The sequence below is a fragment of the Cynara cardunculus genome, assembly GCF_001531365.2.
Source record: "Cynara cardunculus var. scolymus isolate 2C chromosome LG 7, CcrdV1, whole genome shotgun sequence".
Classification (NCBI taxonomy): Eukaryota; Viridiplantae; Streptophyta; class Magnoliopsida; order Asterales; family Asteraceae; genus Cynara; species Cynara cardunculus.
In genome coordinates, this window is record NC_037534.1 from 8095691 (window position 1) to 8116537 (window position 20847).

At 36.9% G+C, this 20847-nt stretch overlaps 1 protein-coding gene across 5 annotated transcripts in view; it reads left to right on the forward strand.

Annotated features, from left to right (window-relative positions):
* The window catches only part of LOC112515141 (serine/threonine-protein kinase TOR), a 48692-nt gene that overhangs the window by 2675 nt on the left and 25170 nt on the right, over positions 1-20847 (forward strand). For 4 of the 5 annotated variants that reach the window (XM_025121815.1, XM_025121816.1, XM_025121818.1 and 1 more), the window contains exons 2-14: positions 2554-2892; positions 2996-3070; positions 3609-3781; positions 6129-6227; positions 15316-15475; positions 15599-15742; positions 15889-16058; positions 16152-16356; positions 16426-16611; positions 17973-18125; positions 19233-19354; positions 19444-19543; positions 19614-19712. In XM_025121815.1, the coding sequence (XP_024977583.1) occupies positions 2554-2892; positions 2996-3070; positions 3609-3781; positions 6129-6227; positions 15316-15475; positions 15599-15742; positions 15889-16058; positions 16152-16356; positions 16426-16611; positions 17973-18125; positions 19233-19354; positions 19444-19543; positions 19614-19712 (2025 nt within the window). Of the gene's footprint in view, positions 1-2553; positions 2893-2995; positions 3071-3124; positions 3782-6128; positions 6228-15315; positions 15476-15598; positions 15743-15888; positions 16059-16151; positions 16357-16425; positions 16612-17972; positions 18126-19232; positions 19355-19443; positions 19544-19613; positions 19713-20847 lie in introns of those variants that run through there. The other variant, XM_025121817.1, reaches the window with a different exon arrangement.

A 20847-nucleotide genomic window follows, 5' to 3' on the forward strand; every position in this document is an offset into this window, starting at 1 on the left:
ATAACATTATTATTAAGAATAGTATTACTATTAATATTAACATTTTATTTAGTAATAATATTAATAATGATAATTTTACACATTAGATGGTAAATTTACTAGCATTTACAATTTAAATAAGAAATTAGAAAAATACCACAAAAGGGTATCTTGTTCATTTTATCATTATTCCGTTCCAATTCCAAAGCTACAGTTTGCGAACCAAACAAACATATTCCAATTTCTTTGACATACCATTTCATTTCCTGCCAACTATACATATGGTCAAACCTGATTCAATTCCATTCCAAATCTTTTAGATTTCAATTCCTTTGGCATATTTCATTCCTTCCAAAAACATTATGCAAATGTTTATCACAAAGCAAGTTAGTCACCGCCACCAGACGCCCCCTTGTATAAAGATAAGAGCCTTAAAGCAAATGGGAAATACAAAGAATTACATGGGTAGAAGTGGCTAAAAGAGACATGAAGTATCATAGGACATGGATACATATGACTCGATCTATGAAGCCTTTCTTTCCCGGTCTCGGGATCTTTCCTTCTATGTAACACATGCATATATGTAGGTATTGGATCTAATAGGGAAGCATGGAAGGATGATTCTCATGTTTAAGAGAGTTGATTTTTTCATCTTTTTTAGAATTTCCACTGGGCTTCAATTTTGGCATATTCGATTAGCTTAAGATAAAATGTTTGTCGTGTTCTTTCATCTAGTTAAGTGCTTCTAGTATTTTTTTCTTATGCAAGGTGTGTGGCTTCCAAAATTACATTTAGTGATTATGATTGTAATCTTAGTTAAGAGGTTACTTTTTTTGCCTTCATTTATCCCATTTTTTATTGCAAATTTAGTATGCTTGCCAAATGTGACGTAGTTGCTCATAATTGTTGTGCCTTTCTTCTTGACTTCGACTTTATTTTCATGTTTTTTAGTTTATATCTTAATTACAGTTGGAGTAGTGATTTTTTCTCTCCATATTTGAATTTTATTTTGATGCTTTTGTTGGAAGATGTGTTATAGAGTTTTCTTTTTACTTAGAACTCCATAAAATACTTTCTTTGGTTTTTACCTCAGATTTGTACAATGCCAAATTTGTTTCCCTTGATCTTGAGTGACAAAAATTTACATGCTTTACAAGTGTAAATGAGTTAAAATTTTATGATATTTTGGTAGCAATAGAGGCGGTAGACTGTATATCGAAGTGTTAGGAGGTTGATTATTAGATTTGTGTACTAGAAGGTATCATCACCATTAGAGATGCACAAAAAAGACCAAGCTCGATGTCCTGTCCGATCCCGAGCCTAGTAAGCCCAACCCCAGTCCTAGGCCTAGGCCTGACCTTAAAACCTGATCATGCCAACTTTTTTTTTCAAGGCCCAATTAAACCCTTGACTTGAGAAAGCTTGGACAGAAAAAGCCTGAGTGGGTTCTCTTCTAACCTTCTATGGTTTGCATTATGTTCTCATATCTAGTCCCATCTCAAACTGGGTGGTTGCACAATTTGCCTCAACATCTACATTTTTAATGGAACTGTGTCTTTTTATCATACACAACCAGGAAAACGTGTCCCCCTTTTAACCTCCTTGCTCGTAATGAACAACACCCTCATTGATCTCTCCATCTTTCTACAACCAATCCAGTATAATGAAAATATAATTTCTAAGCCTGCTACATCTTTTCTTTCTATCAACGTTATTGCATTTGCAGTTCATATGGTTCATTTTTTTCTGGTTCAATTAGAACCTTTAAATTCCGAAGTATTCTACCAAATCTCTAACTTCACATTATACCTTGCCTAGTCTCACCAATCAATACTATCATCAGTGAAAAGCATACACTTATTTTGTATCTTTTTTATGCTAAAAACGATAATAACTTATTGATACCTGTAGTGCAACCCTATAGTAATGGAGAGAGCTTTTGTCACTTTGTTGCGTGCTTTGAGGCGGATTACAATGTGATCATTCATATGTTACAATCACATTCGGATGCATTGTAATGACCTTTTTCATATCAAGAGCCACCTAACATCACTTCTGTGACACCATCAATAAATTGCATATGGAAATTCTATTGTGCATATCTTTTTGTGTTGTCTAGGTAAGAAAATATACTTTATCCATGATCTCTCTGAGATAAACCAACCTCTGTCTCCCACATCTTTATCTCACTTGTGAACCAACATTGTTTTTAATGTGGATGACTGTTGCTAGATGCCTGTGATTGGTAATGGAAGTTGAGTTTGCATTTTTTTTGGGTTTGTTTTCTCCTCAAGCTTCTAACAATTGTTGGAACTTGTATATGTTGGATGAAGCTTTTTTGAATGAGTTCCGGCATTTGTGCTTGCTGTTCATGGTGTGTGGTTGGTGTAATTTCAATCTATTAAAAAACCCTTTCACATGGCTCTCCATGTGCTACTGGGGTCCGTCTTGTAGGTAAAACATGGAGGCATAGGCATTTACATGGCTCATGCAGTCACCAATGGATCCTCATCATTGAGCATGAAGTTCATCCTCTTTGTAGTCATCTGATATCTTGCTATTGTTCAATGCCAGGATGGTTCTGCTTTGGCTTTAAGAAGACATGTCGAAGAAGAGGTCCATGCTCTCAGTGGAGAAGCCTTTTCCCGTTTCATGGATCAGCTTTATGATCGCATTACTAGCCTTCTAGAGAGTAATGATGTTGCTGACAACTTAGGTGCTTTAAGGGCTACTGATGAACTGATAGACTTGAGACTTGGAGAGAGTGGCACAAAAGTTTCCAAGTTCTCTAATTACATGCGTGTTGTATTTGATACGAAGCGTGACCCAGAAATTTTAATCCTTGCTAGTAAAGTTCTTGGCCATCTAGCGAGAGCTGGTGGGGCCATGACAGCAGATGAGGTGGAATGTCAGGTGTGTGCTGTATCTCCTTCCCTACTTATGCATTATTTCATTGTGCTTCTAATAACTTAGATTACTCATGTTCTAATAACTTATATTACTTATGCTGTTGCAGGTGAAAAATGCGCTGCAGTGGCTTGGTGGAGAGAGAGTTGAGTATCGCCGCTTTGCTGCTGTCCTAATCTTAAAGGTAAACATTTGCCATGTTGGTGACTACTATTGAGGTTTTGGCATCTTTGAATGCAGGGATTAACAAAATTAGCTTGTTAAGGTGGTAAAGGTTAATTGGTTTGTACAGTGCTTATAGTTCCTGCCTATCTATTTATAATCCTTGATTGCTACTGCTGCTCGATTACCTATTAGTGGTTGTTGCTTGATTTAAATTATTTAATGAATCTGCGACATAAAGTTGGTATCACTACTTGTGCATTGGCTATTTTACTGGACAAATCCCAATGTGCTGACGCCTGATAGGTGATCCATACAGACAACCATTTTGATGTTTGCCATGTTCAGCATTTTCATGTTGCTTTTAAGATTTAATGGTTTCTCAAATTATCAATTACTATCATTTTTTTATAAAATTTCTTCAAGCAATACTGTGTAATGTTCTGTCAATTATGAAACTGAGGCTATGCTGGTTTTAGTTTTCATTTGCTACTTATTTGCCTATTTTTAATGTAACTTCAGTGCTTAACCTAGAACTTTGTTTCACATTTTGACTCCAGGAAATGGCTGAGAATGCTTCTACAGTCTTCAATGTTCACGTGCCCGAATTTGTGGATGCCATCTGGGTGGCATTAAGGGATCCAACATTAGCTGTCCGGGAGCGAGCCGTGGAAGCTTTGCGTGCTTGCCTTCGTGTTATTGAAAAACGAGAGACACGTTGGCGTGTGCAATGGTTAGTGCATATATGAAGGAGTTAAATGTGTTAGAATTATAGGAATTAAATGTGGATATGGCATAGAAAACTATACTCCCTCCGACCAAGACTATTAGTGCACTTCCAATTTTTGGACATCCTAAGTTGATGGTGACGTTTCTTTTTTTGTTATTCAACAATTTTTGTTGATTATTTAATCATTTTAGCCGTCCTAATGTTGGATTATCAACTAATTTTGGCCAATGTATATTGAAATGAGAACCCACTTTTGTATCAATTTATTTAAAAAGTAGTCATTGAAGATGAGCACAATTGGCTACTTATAGACAAACTTTTAGTCAACTTTCTTTCTTTTTGTGGGCATAGTAGTATATACAATTTTTTTTGTTGTAAAAGTGCCTTTTCTTGTTTGAGGTTACGTTTTTCGTGCTTCCATTTAAGGTTGTTCAGTCTGCTGTTGTAATTTATTAGCTTACCTTTTATTGTTCAGTTATGGATTTTTGGCTCTTAGCTCGTCTCTTTAGTCTTTACTGACCTTGCTGTTGAGATGATGATTTCCTTTTAAGGGTATTAGTGGAAACATCATTCAGTGCACACTAATAACCTGCAGATCTCTGTTGGTTGTTTTTTACGTGGCTGTGTGAAATGTCTGGCATAGTAACTAGTGCTTGACAGCCTTCAGATATAGGTTCACCTGCGATTTTAGTTGGTCGGCCATCAAGGTTATGCAGTTATGCTTGTTAGGAATGAACAAACTTTTCTTGGTCTAGTTCATGGTCAGATCGGACATTTTATTCTTAATTAACAATATGAGAGCAAGTGTTCTGGTATACCCACAAAAAAGCATTTGAGGCATTGTATTTGCTTGTCCAGCATAGTACATTACACTTGAACTTTAATATTTTTTTGTTAATGTCATTTAAATACATTTGCTTTCATATTATTTCTGTGTTTAGGCTGTCACGTTGCTTGTCAATGAAATTTAGATGCACTGTTCTTCGTGTCCTACTCATGTCCTGATAATTAAAATAATCCTCACCCATTACCTTAGCTTATAAAAGTTTGTTAAAAAATAAACGATGTTTAAGCTCTTTTTCTAGAAGAATTCTATTAGCAATTTGGGTCAGGTTATACGATTAGAGAAGAATACCTGTTCAGCAGCTGGCAGCATGGCGTATTATCGGATAATCATGAGCTTCATGGCCCTTCAATAGTGGGCATGTGTGGCGGCCTGGGTGTTACCCAGACCTTCAGCCTTTAAAGTCAGTATGTGTCTAGATCATCTGATATTCTGATGGTTTCTCTTCATCCTTGAGATATGATACTTTTTGAGGGAAGCATACTGCCTAGAATAGTTTGCCGTCTTATGGGAAATTTTTGAATGCATGCTTTGATGAAATTGATTCATTTTGGCTTGGATGACAACCCCACTTATATCTGGTATCATTGATTTTATACGGTGATACTACCAGCGTTCGTGGAATTTCAAAGAGCATACAGACTGGAAACAGTCACATTTCTGATTTCTGAATTACCGCAGCCTCTCTACCTGTAGACTGGATTAAATTATGGATATATCCAAGAAGTGCAGTGGAAGTGTTGGGAGATAAATGACAGTGTAATGGTTTGAGGAATGCCATGGGTTAGTTATGGATGAGACAGTACTTGAGCAAAATTCATCCTCGATCTTGGCAAATAGCTAATGCACTTTTTTTGTACTCCATAGTAACCCGAGGTAGTTACCACAAATACCAAGGAATTTATTGGGATCTAACAGAAGTTGTCTAAGTTTTGTATTTACTTAATTGACATCCTTTGTGATACAATGATATAGATATAAAGACACTAATCCTACCAGGACTTGCTATTGGTATAAATGAGGCTGCACATTATAGTTTTGCTTCAAGTTGCTTGCTTGTGGGGGTCTAACTTCTTTTTTTGTTGAAAATTTTGGTCAACTTGTTTAATATGTCTCTCTTTGTTATTTGCTTGGTTATTGGATATCCCGTTTTCGACCAACCCTTCTGGTTGCTGTGTACAACTTATATGTTCTTGCTAAAACTACAAGTGACTCAAAATTTTAATGCTTAACATGATAAGGGTTAGTAGTTTCACATCAAATGAATGCAATCAATCTCCCTTGCGGTCACTGAAACCAGCATGCCTATTTACTTGACATGCAAAGTCTTCCTGACTTATTATTTTCCATGCTTTGGTCTTGATACAGTAATTATCATATCAAGTTCTCTAATTCCTTTTTTTTTGTTTATTGCTGTTAATTATTAATGCCGTGCTAGTATAACAAGTATCTGTCATTCTACTTATTCATGTAGGAACTTTTGTGATCTATATAATGATTTGACAGGTACTACCGCATGTTTGAGGCCACACAAGACGGATTAGGGAAAAATGCGTCTGTCCATAGCATACATGGTTCTCTACTTGCAGTTGGGGAACTCTTGAGGTTGGTGGATATGAAAAGTGTTGTGTTAACCATATATTATTTTCCTTTGATTTGTTGCGAAACCAGAAGTGTCCTGATATATATCATCTTAAGGAGTCCTTAAAGCATGTTGCAGATTATTGTGTTCATCTATCATTTGCGCAGCTAATACAAAATTACCCTTTGGTAGAGTGATTGGTTTGTTCTTTTATAGTCATGCCCGTTTCTAACATTTTATAAGTTGGGGCGTATGTTAAAAAGGGCCTTCTATAAGTATGAATTTTTTTCAATAAAATGGTTTTTATCATCAAAAATAAAATTGAGTACAAGAAATGCTAATAGTTCATATAAGAACAATTTTTTTGAGTAATTCATATAATTTCTAAATCAATATTATCTAACATATCTTTTTCCATACACAACATTGTCAATCCATTCCACCATTAAACATATCCTATGATACATATACCTTCCATTTATAGATTGGGATCTTTCCGTCATAATGTTGATTGTTTGCAATAACACTTTGTGTGAGTACAATATAAATCATTTGGGTTTCTATCTCACACCATATTAATTGTTCTCTTCATCATACTTAAATTCTTAAACTTATAGGGTGAAACAAACATTTAGGAATATCAATTTCAGAATCAAAAGCACAATTTGGTTATAACTTGGGATCTTATTCTTGTTTTTTATAGATAGGTCAATAGTTGAGAACTTAAGATTCACATACTCGATAATAGGTAATTAGAAGTCATTAACTCATAAGAAAAATAGATGGATCGTCTAACAACAAATAGCAATAACCATGAAACAATGGTACAATACCAACTATAGAAGCAAAAGTAGATAGTAATTGCCACACAAGGGGTTACGCAACAAAATAATATAAGCAAATAGCAACCAATAGAAGTAGACGCAATCAAGCAGATGACAAAAGTAAACAGGAATGAACAATAGAAGCATAAATGGATAAAAATAGCCAGTAGAAGCAAATATCAATGGAAAGCTTATGAGGTTAAAGGTTAGAATTGGAAGTACATCTCCATTGAATTTTGAAGCACGAAAGCAATAATGTAGTAAAGCAAATAAAGATAGCAATAGCTAATAGCCTTGGACTTTTTTACTAAAAAACTTGGGGCCCATTTGGTTAGGCGGAATGTTTGTGAGGGATTTGGATTTCATGGAAGGATTTGGAATTGGAAGGATTTGGAATCGTTGTTGTGTTTGGTTTTTAGGATTTGGAATGGAATTGAATTCCATTCTTTATAAGTAATTTATAAAAATAAGTAGATTACTTATTTATTAATTGATTATTACAAAACAAGTGTACTTGTTAACATATTTTAGGACACTGTTACAAACAAATACTATGAAATCCCTTGAAATACCAACTACCCCCATGGGATCTCTAAATCCCATGTTTACCGGGGTTTCATTGAAACCCTAGGATTTCAATTTTGGACTTACCTTTAAACCAAAAGTGGGATTGGAATGGAATCCAATTCCAAATCCCACCAAATCTCGCAAACCAAACGGGGCCTTAGAGAAACAATAAGCAATAGCTTAAAACAAAGGAGGATTCAACTTTTTTATGGATTTTTTTTCGCCAATGTAAATAATTAATACATTTTGACTCCTTGTTATCTATTAAATTTTTTTTTGGACTCTATTATATACTACAATAATTGGATATTTTTTCTACTAAATTTTGGATTAGTATTGTATACTAAAATAAATTTGGGACCCTGTTTTTTGGGCCGTGGGCAGATTCCCTTCCCAAGAAACATCCCTGCCTAAACTCTTTTTTTAACTCTATTCTTTGCTTTTAGCTCCATGGGAATTGTTTTTTTAACATAGCTGTTTGCCTAGCAATGTTATGAGCACCACCTAGATAAACAAGTTAATGTTATTCCCTTGATAGTATTGGTCAAACTGAGCTGTGATGGTCAAAGTGGGGGGCTAGTTGTGGAAGTCAATAAGTCAAGTTGGGTGGATGTGGTAGGAATGTACACGTAGTGAGTGCACTAGTACAAGTAGGTTATACAAGGGTAGTAAGTCGGTTGGTATTAGTATAAATGTGCGATATAGAGGAATCTTCCTTTTTCGATTAATTTTATTTCCAAGGGTTTTATATGTACTTATATGAATATACACCAAGGAAAACCTAAATTAAATAAGAAAACTAACCATGGGAAACAAACAAGAAAGGTCTTGCAGCTATAACATATTTACATATAACCCCTTATACTTCTACATCCTCTTCAAGCTGGGAAGTATATGTTATCATTTCCAGGTTGGAGCATAAGTTTTCAAAGACTAGCCGACGTAGAGCTTTGGTTAATATGTTAGTGGTTTGCATCTGAGAAGGAATATTATCCTAGCAGACAACCTTCTCACTTATGAAGTGTCTGTCAATTTCCACATGCTTCATCTTGTCATGGTGGACTAGATTCTTTGCAATGCTGACCGCAACTTTATTATCACAGAGTAGTGAGATTGGTCCCAAGTTCCTGACCTTTAATTCTTGTAGAAGTCTCCCGAGCCACATTTCTTCACAAGTACTTGTGACATTGCTCTATGTTCTGCTTCAGCAGTGCTTCTTGCAACAACAAATTATTTCTTACTCCTTCATGTGACAAGATTTCCCGATGCAAATGAGCAGTACCCAGAAGTAGATCTCCAATCGGCTAGGGATCCTCCCCAATTTGCATCGGTGAATACTTTGACCCCTCTGTCATGTCCTTTTTTGAATGATAGTTCCTTGCCTGGTGTACCTTTAAGATACCTTAAGATACGATGAGTTGCCTCCATATGTTCCTCCTGTTGGGCTATTCATGAATTGACTTGCCACATCTACATAGAATCCAATACCAGACCTTCTATGAGACAAATAGATGAGTTCTCCCACCAACCTTTGATACCTCCCTTTATTAACCGGGGCACACTCTTGCTTCATGCCTATTTTGTTGTAAGGATCCATTGGTGTATCAACAGGTTTACAATACAACATTTCTGTCGCCTTCAACAAATCAATGACATGTTTTCGTTGTGAGATGCAGATGCCTTGATGTGATCTCACTACTTCCATTCCCAAGAAGTACTTAAGGTGTCCAAGATCTTTAATCTCGAATTCTCTAGATAAAAGATCCTTGAGACGAGTAATTTCTTCGATGTTGTTTCCAGTGATTAACTATATCATTCACATATACAATGAGGATGGTTACTTCATAAACAAAGTATGGTCAGCTTGACGTTGTGTATATCCTATACCTTTAGAACTTCAGAGAACCGGTCGAACCATACATGGGGAGATTGTTTGAGCCCATATAACGACTTTCTGAGTTTGCATACCTTGTTCTGATTTGCTCTAGTAGAAAACTCGGGAGGACTATCCATGATTTCTTCTTCTAAGTCTCCTTGAGAAAGGCTTTTTTGACATCTAGTTGGTGCAAAGGGTAGTCAAGATTTACAACGATAACAATAGTAGAAAACCCGGGAGGACTATCCATGAAGACTTCTTCCTCTAGGTCTCTGTTGAGGAAGGCGTTTTTGACGTCTAGTTGGTGCAAAGGCCAATCTAGATTCACAACGATAACGACAACATTATGATAGTATTTAGTTTTGCAATCGAAGCAAATGTGTTTTGGTAGTCTATTCCGTACGGCTGGGTGAACCCTTTAGCCACTAGTCGTGCTTTGCACCTGTCAACAGTCAACAGTCAACAGTTCCATCAACTTTGTACTTCAACGAGAAAATCCACTTGCATCCAACAGTTCGTTTTTTGGGAGGAAGATCTATGATTTCTGATTTTTTTTTCTAAAGCCTTATCTCTTCAATTGTTACCGCCTTCCATATCGGAACTTTAGGGTCTCATATAACTTGGAGATAAGGCCTTGTAGGGAATGTAATTTTTAAGAGGATATAAGGTATATGTTCATACTCCCTTCCTTTTTGCAGTAGGCACATCTGCATTATCAATATTAGTAGTATCACTAGGAAGCATACCTTGAGGTATAGTCCGATTGAGATTCGTGACAATGTTGAGATTGGGCCACCATATCCCCACCTTGCTTGTTCCTTTGTGAATTGACCAAGGTTGCATGGAGTATGATAATCAACAAGGAGTAAGAACCACCGGGCACCAGTAATGTAGTTTACTTGTGTTTTTCCCCATATATTACTATGGATGAGAGAGAATGGCTAAGATGGTTTGCGAGTTTGAGGTAAATATGAGACACATTTGTGCTTGGAAAGTTGACATATATCACACTGACGAATTTGAGAGTTTTTATTTCTGAATAAAGTTGGATACAATCGAGAAAGAGAAACAAAATTAGGATGTCCTAAGCGATGGTGCAATTCATAATCTCACTATCAATAGAGGTACATAATTCTTTGTTTTTGTTTGTAGATAAAATTGGAAGCGAGCATAGTTGGGATTGCATGACTGTGGATGATTGGCTTGAATCTACTTAAGTTATTTTGCATTTGTAGGTGCATAAGCCGGCCTAATTCTCATCACTGCTAATCATCTTCCTTGAGTCCAAATCCTGAAACACACAAGAGTGAGCACGAAAATTAGTGGTGCACTTGCTGTCCCGAGCGAGTTTACTAACAAAGAAGAGATGCAAGTGAGATAAGGGACTAAAAGAACAAATTTGAGAGTAATCGTGGGTGAGATGGTGATTGTCCCAATGCCTGTCACGCGAGAACTACTCTACGTCAGCTATGCGAACAAACATGTTTGAGGAGCATGGTTTTAGATCATCAAATAGTTGAGGGTCTTCAGCCATGTGATCTGAGGCTTCGGAATCAACAGTCCAAGTGCTTGGAGTAAGGAAGTGTGACTGCCTGTTTAAGTCATATTTCTCATGCTTAAGGAAGTCGTTGATTGAGGCACAAAACTGAGCATCTTTTGCACTTCCATTTGTTCTTTACTAAGCGTAGAGAACTCTATTTGAGGATTTTTGGAAGCCGAGAGTTCACTATTTTCATGTTCGCGTTATGGTTTTCAATTAGATGACTTGCCATGGATTTTCGAACAGGTTTCACGTGTATGACCGTGTTGGTTACAGCAAACACACCAAGGTCTTCCGCTCCTTTGTTTGTGATGGAATGTTGGTCGAGGACGATAAGGAGGTCCTTGAGCCGCTAGGGCGTTGCTATCAGGTTGCATTGAGGACCTAGTTGAGTAGCTTGAGTTCCCATCGTCACCTTCTTCTGAGTTTTCTCTCTTCGAACTTCTGAAAAAACTTCGCGAATGGAAGTAAGGGGTTTAGTTCCAAGAATGCGACCTCTCACTTCATCAAGTTCAGTATTAAGCCCCATGAGAAACTTGAATACTCTTTCTGTTTCCATCATTTTCTGAACTTATATTTTATCTGTAGGACCACTCTAGTTGTGATTGTGATACAAATTCAATTGTTGCAAGTACCTAGTTCACAGGTTAAAGTACTCGGTAACAGATAGCTCCTCTTGACGTAGATCATGAATATTGCACTCTACTTCAAACAACTCTGTAGTAATATCATTGCTTGAGTAGGTATCAAGAGCAACTTTCCAAATTTCAGTTGCGGTTGAATAAAGCAAGAAGTTTTCTCCGATGTGTATGGTCATGGAATTAATCAACCACGACATTACCATACTATCCTTTGTTATCCATACTTTGTATTTTAGGATCATCAAGGCCCTGGAGCATGAACAACTCCGGTGAGATGATTATCCTTTCCACGAACAAGTATGAATAGCATCATTGGTTGGGACCATTCAAGGAAGTTATGACCGTTTAATTTGTGGTCAGTAATTGATTGAATATTCTCATGGTGAGATGATAAACATAAGCCATAACTGAAGTTTGAGTAGACGAATTTGAAGCTTGAGTAGAACTTGATGTTATCATGTACGAAGATGACAATCCTGATGAATGATAGAAGACGTCAAATCAAGAACACCAAACTTGAGTGCAGAAAATTTGAAGCATCGATTACCACTTGAGAAGAACTAGTCGATCGACTGAAGAAATCAAACTACAACGATTATTTGAGAGGATAGAGGCGGCACCAAGCAGCGATGGCAGCGGCCATCCTAACGATGATGGGCTTGGTATTTCCCTGATACCATGTGCTATTTAAAGGAATCCTCCTTTTTAATTAATTTTATTTCCAAGGGTTTTACACGTACTTATATGAATATGCACAAAGGAAAACCTAATTAAATAAGAAAACTAACCATGGGAAACAAACACGAAAGGCCTTGCAACTATATCATATTTACAATAACTTTATACTTCTACAATAAATAAGGGGGGTGAAGTTGAGGAAGGCATGAATTAGTTATGTGACTTTGTTTGAGTTTCGTGGAAGTCGTGGGATACAAGGGTAGTAAGTCGATCGGTGTAAGTTTTAAAGGGCTAGAACTCTATCTATAATCATTCAGTTTTATTTCCAATTCCATATTGAATTCATGAGTGTGCTCATCAATACATCCGATTGTGTAACGATTAGTGTCATAGCAGTTTTGACTGGGGAAATAACTAGGAAGGTGGATGGGCAACGAAGGCACAATACAAGCATAAGTAAGATATCTGAAGGAGGATTTATAGACAGTGATGAAGCGGCTAGAATGGTTAATCAATCTACGTGAGAAGGCAAATAGAAAAGCGACTAATCAAATGTTGCGTACGAACTAGAACAAGTACCCGACACCATGACAAAAATTTGGTGACCGAGAAGGTAAGTCCTACGGAAGCGAATCAATTCATCATGATGAGAAACATGAAGCTGGAAATTCCAATGTTTGATTGAAAGGATCTTGATACCTAGATTGTTCAGGCTGAAAGGTATTTCGCTTTACGCAGATTGAGTAACGAAGAACAAATTGAACTCTTGGTGAAATTCTTTGAAGGCGATGCACTTCGTTGGTTTCAACGAGAATTCGGAGGTATTAAGTAGAAATAAAAATCAATCGATGTGGAATACAATTTCTTTTGGATGGAGTTGTGTATACTAAGCCTTCAGGGGTTGCAGTGAGTCAGTCTGTTGCTGCTAAAGGAGGTGCAAAGTCTCACCATTTGCTGTTAGTGAGCTCCAACGTAGGCGGGCACAGGGGTTGGAAAAAACATCAACATATTGGTGTTGAAGGATGAAGATGTGATGAGGAAGATATCATGGCAACGGTGAAACTTGGCGAAGATAGCGAAAAGTTGAAATTCAATTGAATTATTTGGTGGAATTGAGATGTTTTTCTACATGTCAGACAAAAGGACAAGGTTGGCGAGTTGAATTGAGAAAGAAAAGACAATAAATTATGAAGAAAACGAGAGTACAATTTTCTAATTTGGACCATGTCGATTTCAAATGTAAAAGAGTTCATTGCATCATTATTAAACTCTTTAACGTCATTGGCAATGATCAGAGGCTGGTTAGGCGACACCCATCTGGAACCGCCGACACCACCACCAGCATGAACAATAGTGGTTGATGTAATGTGTTCAAATCAACATTTTAATTTTTTTCCACCTTGAGGACAAGGTGAGAGTTGGGGCGCGGTTTGGTCAAAGTAAGTGGCTAGTTGTGGAAGTCAATAACTCAAGAAGGGTGGGATTTGATAGGAATGTAGAAGCAGTGGCTGCACTAGTACAAGTTAGGTGATATAGGGGTAGTAAGTCGGTCGGTATTAGTATAAATAAGGGATTAAAGGGAACTGAAGGTGAGGATTGAGGAAACATGATTAGTTTTGTGAGTTCATTCGAGTTTGGCAAAAGCCATGGGCGGCCTCCAGCAGACTCGAGGAGCTAGAATTCTATCTGTAATCATTCTATTTCATTTCCAATTTTCTATTTTTAGTTCATATGTGTTCATCAACTCATCTGAGTGTGTACAAAGAACCATTGCTATAATGCCATCAATGGGAATTTTATCAAGTTACTAATACAGCTGGAGAGACAAATCTAACAACTATTATTATATAATGATGCAGGGGAGGAGACAGTCCCTCCTCCAAATTTGCATTAGTCCAGGGATGGCATTGCAGCAACTTTTTTTACCCTGTCAAAATTGGACAAATTTTGCATGGTCATGCAACATGGGCTGGTTCATTACACTTCTTCATTCAAACCTGCACAAATCGATGTCATTGCAAATTCTGCAACATTTGTACTTTATCTGTTTGGAAAATTTATGCACAACTCATGTGACGTGAGCTAGATGTCATAATCATCTGGTTGTCACTGGCCTATTTTTACCTTTCAACCTCGTTTAGTGCTCTCTTTTTGTTACTTTGAATGTGGGGGGTTTTTGTTTGTTTTTATCGGTCTTCTGGGATCTGGATGTTTTAGAGACCTAAAAGTACTCTATTTGTGGATGCCATGTTTGTAGTAAAACTTTTTCTTCAGGAGACCACAGTTGTTCTCTACGTTATTCTCCTAGGTTTTCTCATTTTAGGCATCGTACATGGGATGATTATGAAGTAGACCGTTCCCTTTATTTTTTTTCGTATATCGGAAATAAAAGAAGCAATTATCTATTATCTACATCCAAAGACTGATGGATTCAACTGTCATTGTGTATGTTCTTTAACATTATTATATTTGGTATATTTTGCAATGACTCGATATGGCTTGTCCATTATTTTTCAGTGTGTTATTACGAATATCATCTTTGAACTGTTATGTGATAGGTGTCTTTATTTGTGCTGTTTATCCAGTCCAGTTTGGCATTGTTTCCATGGGATGGTTGTTTACAAGTTGTACAATATGTAGGAATGATGCATCCTTTTTCTTATTAGTATCTTTTGTGGAAAAATATGTATATGTAGCAATGACATTTGTATCTTTGCACTGTTAATTATGTTATTTTTATTGTTCTAAACTTCTAATGTCCAGTTCTGTTTGGCGTTGTTTCCTTGTGATGGGTGTGCCCAAGAAGTTGTATAATGTGTAGCTGTGATTTATATATATACTTTTTCTTGTTATCATCTTTTCTGGGAAATAGGGGGTGGGACCGGGGAAGAAGTATGCTCTGTTATTGTATCATGCCCATTGCATACAATATCTTTGCTTGTTTAACAAATTATGATCGCTTCAATTGAAATTGCCATGGGACAGAAATACAGGTGAATTCATGATGTCAAGGTACAGAGAGGTTGCAGAAATTGTCCTTAGGTATCTGGAGCATCGAAATCCCCTTGTTCGTCTCAGTATAACTTCTTTGCTTCCTCGGATCGCACACTTTCTACGTGATCGATTTGTGACAAACTATCTTGCGGTTAGTGAATTTTTTTCTTCAAATGATTGTTTCATTAAAGTTTTTGTTGAATAACCGATTAAATTTCCTTAATGTGATGTTGATAACATCTGAACCATTAAAGATGGATTTTCTTGCAAACAGATATGCATGGATCATATCCTTGCTGTTCTCAAGATACCAACTGAACGTGCCAGTGGTTTTATAGCTCTTGGGGAGATGGCTGGTGCTTTGGACGGTGAACTAGTCCACTATTTGCCGACAATAACGTCTCACCTACGCGATGCAGTATGTTATTTGAGTTATTTCTGTTTGCTGCCTTTATACTGATCAGTTTTAAACATTCATGTTATCTGTTTGGGGATTCCCGTGATTTCTGGAAGCCTATCTGGTACACAAATGTATCAAGGTATTTGTATTTGCTGAATCCGCAGATTGCTCCTCGTAGAGGCAGACCCTCACTTGAGGCTTTGGCTTGTGTTGGGAACATCGCAAAAGCCATGGGTCCTGCCATGGAAACTCATGTCTGCAGTCTTTTGGATGCCATGTTCTCCGCCGGTCTTTCTTCAGTACTAGTAGAAGCACTTGAGCAGATAACCATCAGGTATGCTTGTTTTACAGAAACCCCTGCAGTTCGTGTCTTTTAGTTTTGCTTTTCATGAGGGGTTCTGACCAATAATAATTATGGTTGTCTCAGCATTCCGTCATTACTGCCTACTATCCAAGATCGGTTGCTTGAAAGCATTTCAGTAGTTCTTTCAAAACCCCAAAATGCCCATACGAGGACATCTGTAGCTCCCAGTCGAGGAAACATGGCTAGCAACATGCAACAAGTTTCAGAACTTAGTGGTTCTGCTCTGGAGCAGCTTGCATTACAAACACTCGCACGTTTCAATTTCAAGGTAATATTTAGCTGTTCAATATGCAAAACTAGTTTCCTATCATTTAATGTCATACTCTTTTGCATGTAGGGTCACGATCTTCTTGAGTTTGCAAGAGAATCGGTCATAGTTTATTTGGAAGATGATGATGGAGCCACACGGAAGGACGCTGCTCTTTGCTGCTGCAAATTAGTTGTAAATTCCTTTTCAATGACACAATTCAGTCCTAGTAGGTCCAGTCGAGCTGGGGGCAAACGAAGGCGCCAAATAGAAGAGGTTTGATTATCTTATTCTTCTGTATCATAAACTATAAAGTGGTTTTCAAATCTTTCTCCAGTCATTTAAACCAAATTGCTGCTCTTTGGTTGCTGTGAACAAGCACAATGTCTAGATATGTTGCTTGATACAAGAATATATCTTCCAAAGTGAAATGAGCATGAGAACAGAATGATGTTATTTTGTAAATATATCATTTTAGATTACTATTTATACTTTTACTACTAAAGACAGATATTTAATATGCTTCAGCCAATTGGTGTTCAGAGGGTGGAGAGTTTGTGAATCATATGAAAGCATCATCAAAATGCAATCAGCTATCTTATGTTTAAACTAACTAGGAAGAATAGCAGTGTCTCTCTTTCTTCCCAATATCCTCTGCTCCTTTATGCTGAAACGGATTAATATATTGGAAATGGTTCATAAAGCTAAAAGTTCATGTCAAATTGCTTGGTTCCACTGTTATGGCTGCTCTCTACCCTGTGTGTGGTCTATTATATGGTATATGGATAGGAGTTCTTTTGTGTGGCTAAGGCTTGTCGGTAAGTCTTGGGTATTACTTCAGTTTTCATTTTATCATGCCACTTGTGTCTTAAGGTGGGTGGCCTCCACCCACTGTGTCGGCAACTTCTAATTTGCAGCATGGTTTTTGTTGGTTATGCCCTCCAATTTTTCATGGAGGGATTGCAACTGTATATCCAGCCATTCAGGTTCAAGGCACTAAACACTTCAGGTAGTTAAGATATGATTTGATCAAGGAAAGCTGGGCATACCCTTGTTATTATATTGGCATTTTAATGATATTATGAGCTATGATTTAGTGGAAGAGGAACTCGATATTTGACGTGTTTTTGCAATTTGGTTAGGCTTTGATTAATGGTTAGGATATGACTGTTTGGCCTTACAATTTTTCCTGTAATTAGATTCTTTTTTTGTTACATCAACAACGGTGCAATCAAGATCGTCAATCTGGGATTTTAACCGTTAGGTTGATATTCTGTGCATGATTTAGGGATTGAAGTGTTCTTTTTGGTCTTCTGATTATCTTTTGCTTTCTTTCATTTAATGTTAGTTGTGTTTGTCATGGTGATTTTCATGATTTAGATTGCCTTTTCTTCTTAGTACTTAAATAGGCGATTGTTAAACACCAAAGTTTATTGGGAGGTGTTCTTATATTTGTCAGGATGTTGTGTCTTCCTGTTATATTTTATTGTCTTCATGGCTTTTTATAGCTAAGTGCAAAACTATTGTGGAATGTAATGACATGATATTAGTACATCTGATGATGACACTGATATTACCTTAATTGATAATTTGCATATAACGGTACATTAGACTATTAAATAATGCTGCCACTGCAGATTGTGGAGAAGCTCCTTATTGCAGCTGTAGCAGATGCTGATGTTACTGTCCGGAACTCAATCTTCTCTTCCTTGCATGGGAATGGAGGGTTTGATGATTTCTTAGCACAAGCTGATAGCTTGACGGCTATATTTGCTGCTTTAAATGATGAGGTACATTGAAACTTTTCATATATGTTTATTCAGCGTAAAAATCTATTCAAGTCAAAGTTATGAAATGTGTCTATGTTTTTTTTGTTGGGGGGGGGGGATTGTTGTATGTTGTTCAACACATGTTTTATATGCCAAAGCCTGGGACTCTGCCAAGTACAATTGCGTATGTGTTCTTGGCTACAATAAATCCAAGTCGAGGAGTGGGGAAAAACAATAGAGGTTCTACAGTCATTGATCATAACTCAGCCGGATGTGTAAAGTTTATGTAATGCTTAGTAGATCCCATTTCCTTGTGTATGGTGCAATGTAACTAAATGAAAAACTTGTTCTTTCTTAATTATCAGGAACAAGATTAACTAACAATGAAACGAATGAAGTTGTTCTTTATCTTATAGCTTTCCAGTCTATTGACAGTTTAGAGGAGGACATTCTGGGTTTGTATCAGAGTTTTGTAGGCCATACTCATAACCGCGGAGGACATCATTGCTTCTTTTCATTGTTTTTACCAGTTTATGTTATCTATAGGCTGCTAGTCTAGGAATTATTTCCTCCATTGCTCACATAATACTCTGCATACTCAATGAGAAAATTAACCACTTAGCAGTATGCATGGTTGTCACTTTATTTGCGAAAATTCAATAAATTTTTTCGCCTGCTATGGCTTAACGGTGCTCACTGAATGTAATTGTCATTCTTGCATCTATTAAAAGCCAGTATGGTATGCAAGTCATGTAAAATGTTAATTGTCTAATGTTATCTGAAGAGTCGGGTAGGACTGGAAGTTCAGCAAATGGAATTCAGGTGTATTTCTCTTTTTTTAGCTGCATTATTGGTAGTGTCTAGAAATGGACTCTAGTGGCAACCATGTGCATGGATTCTTCATGAATGTTGACTGCATTTATTAAAGTGATTTTTTCTTGAATATTCTTATTATTTCTCAAATCTGACTTCTAGTAATTTGGACAGAGCCTGAGTTGTGTTTATTCAAATAATTCGTATTTGTAGAACTTACGGAATCGTTTGTTCAGCTACTTGAAATTGAGAATGCCATTGCCTAATGTTTGAGCAGGCAAGCTAATATTATTGGTTTATCTGGATATCTGCTAGGATCTTCAAGTTCGGGAGTATGCAATATCAGTGGCTGGTAGATTATCTGAAAAGAATCCAGCATATGTGTTTCCAGCACTTCGGCGTCACCTTATTCAGTTGTTAACTTATCTTGGGCAAAGGTTAAATGAATTGTTTTATCACCACGTTATAGATGTTTGAAATGGGGTATAATCTGATGACTTTACTGTTATTGATGTTCATGTAACAGTGCTGATAGCAAATGCCGAGAAGAGAGTGCAAAGTTGTTAGGCTGTCTGATTCGCAGTTGTGAACGACTTATACTTCCATATATTGCTCCAATACACAAGGTTCCTAATAGTCTTGTATATTATTTGTTTACTTATCAATTTGCTCTATATCTCAAGTAGTTTCTTCCAGGCACTTTTGGCTAAACTATGTGAAGGAACAACCGGAGTGAATGCAAACAATGGCATCATCAGTGGGGTTCTTGTGACTGTGGGGGATCTTGCTAGAGTGGTAGGTTATCTGTGTTGGCTTCTTGATGGCACTCATTGTTTCTAGGTTTTATTTTGTTACATGATATTTGATGTGGTGAAGACATTAAATATTGGTTTCATCATAGCTTGGTCTTCTTTTCTCGAAGTTTTATTAGTGGAAATTTCAACTTATCATGATGAAGTAAGCTTAACTCTGTTTCTCTTTCCTGCACTGATCAGGCTATAAAGATCACTGCTAAAGCACTTTATGCACATAAACATCTTTTTTATGTAATTATATGAGTTTCCATCTTTGAAAATAGGTGGGTATTCTATCAAATTTTTGTTTTTAATATCATTGATATATTAGTTCTTGAATAGCATTGAATTTCTATCTCTATGTTACCATCTTTCGGTGACGTTTACTTAGTTTTCGGTGCTCCATGCTTGATCCACGTATGCCTGGAGTTGTTCCCTTCTATTAGGAGACAAACCTCTCTCTCTATAGATTCTTTCTTTGGCCTGCTCTTACATTTATCGGAAGAAAGGCTTGTTTGACCTCAAAGTCTGCAATGACAGCTACACTGTTAACCTTTCATGTATGCTGGATCTGCTGGTTGTGGGATTAAAAATTCCATTGCATTCAAATTAGAGAAAAGAGGGAGAGAGCTTAATTTTCTAACTGCATACAAAGAAAATTGCATGTGATCATAATATGTTGGACACGACTGTTCCATCAAAGTACTCCAAACTAAATTTCACAAATATGTAGAATGGAGAGATATGGCATCTCACATGTAAAGTGGAAAGTAAAATGAAATGGGCTTGGAAATTTTTCTCTAAGGATACTTCAGGGCATCTCAGACCACATAGTATTATGGCCATTTTTCTCTTGTGCTTTATGGTTTGAGACTCATGGTTTCATGTTTTCCAGTATCTTCAAGACATTTTAGCGGCATCCTTTTTGTGTCCGTTCTCATATTTTCTTATTCCTCATGTCTTTAGACTCACAGTGCTTGGTCTTCTATAAATCATACACCTAGTGGTTCACTGTCTCAATTTCATGCGATGGGAGCGACTTGGGTTCTGAGAGAACACAGCCATGCTTTTGTAGACTTTGTTGAGCCTTGGTTCTCTGGTGCATTTGGATCAAGTGTCAATCGTCAATATTTTTT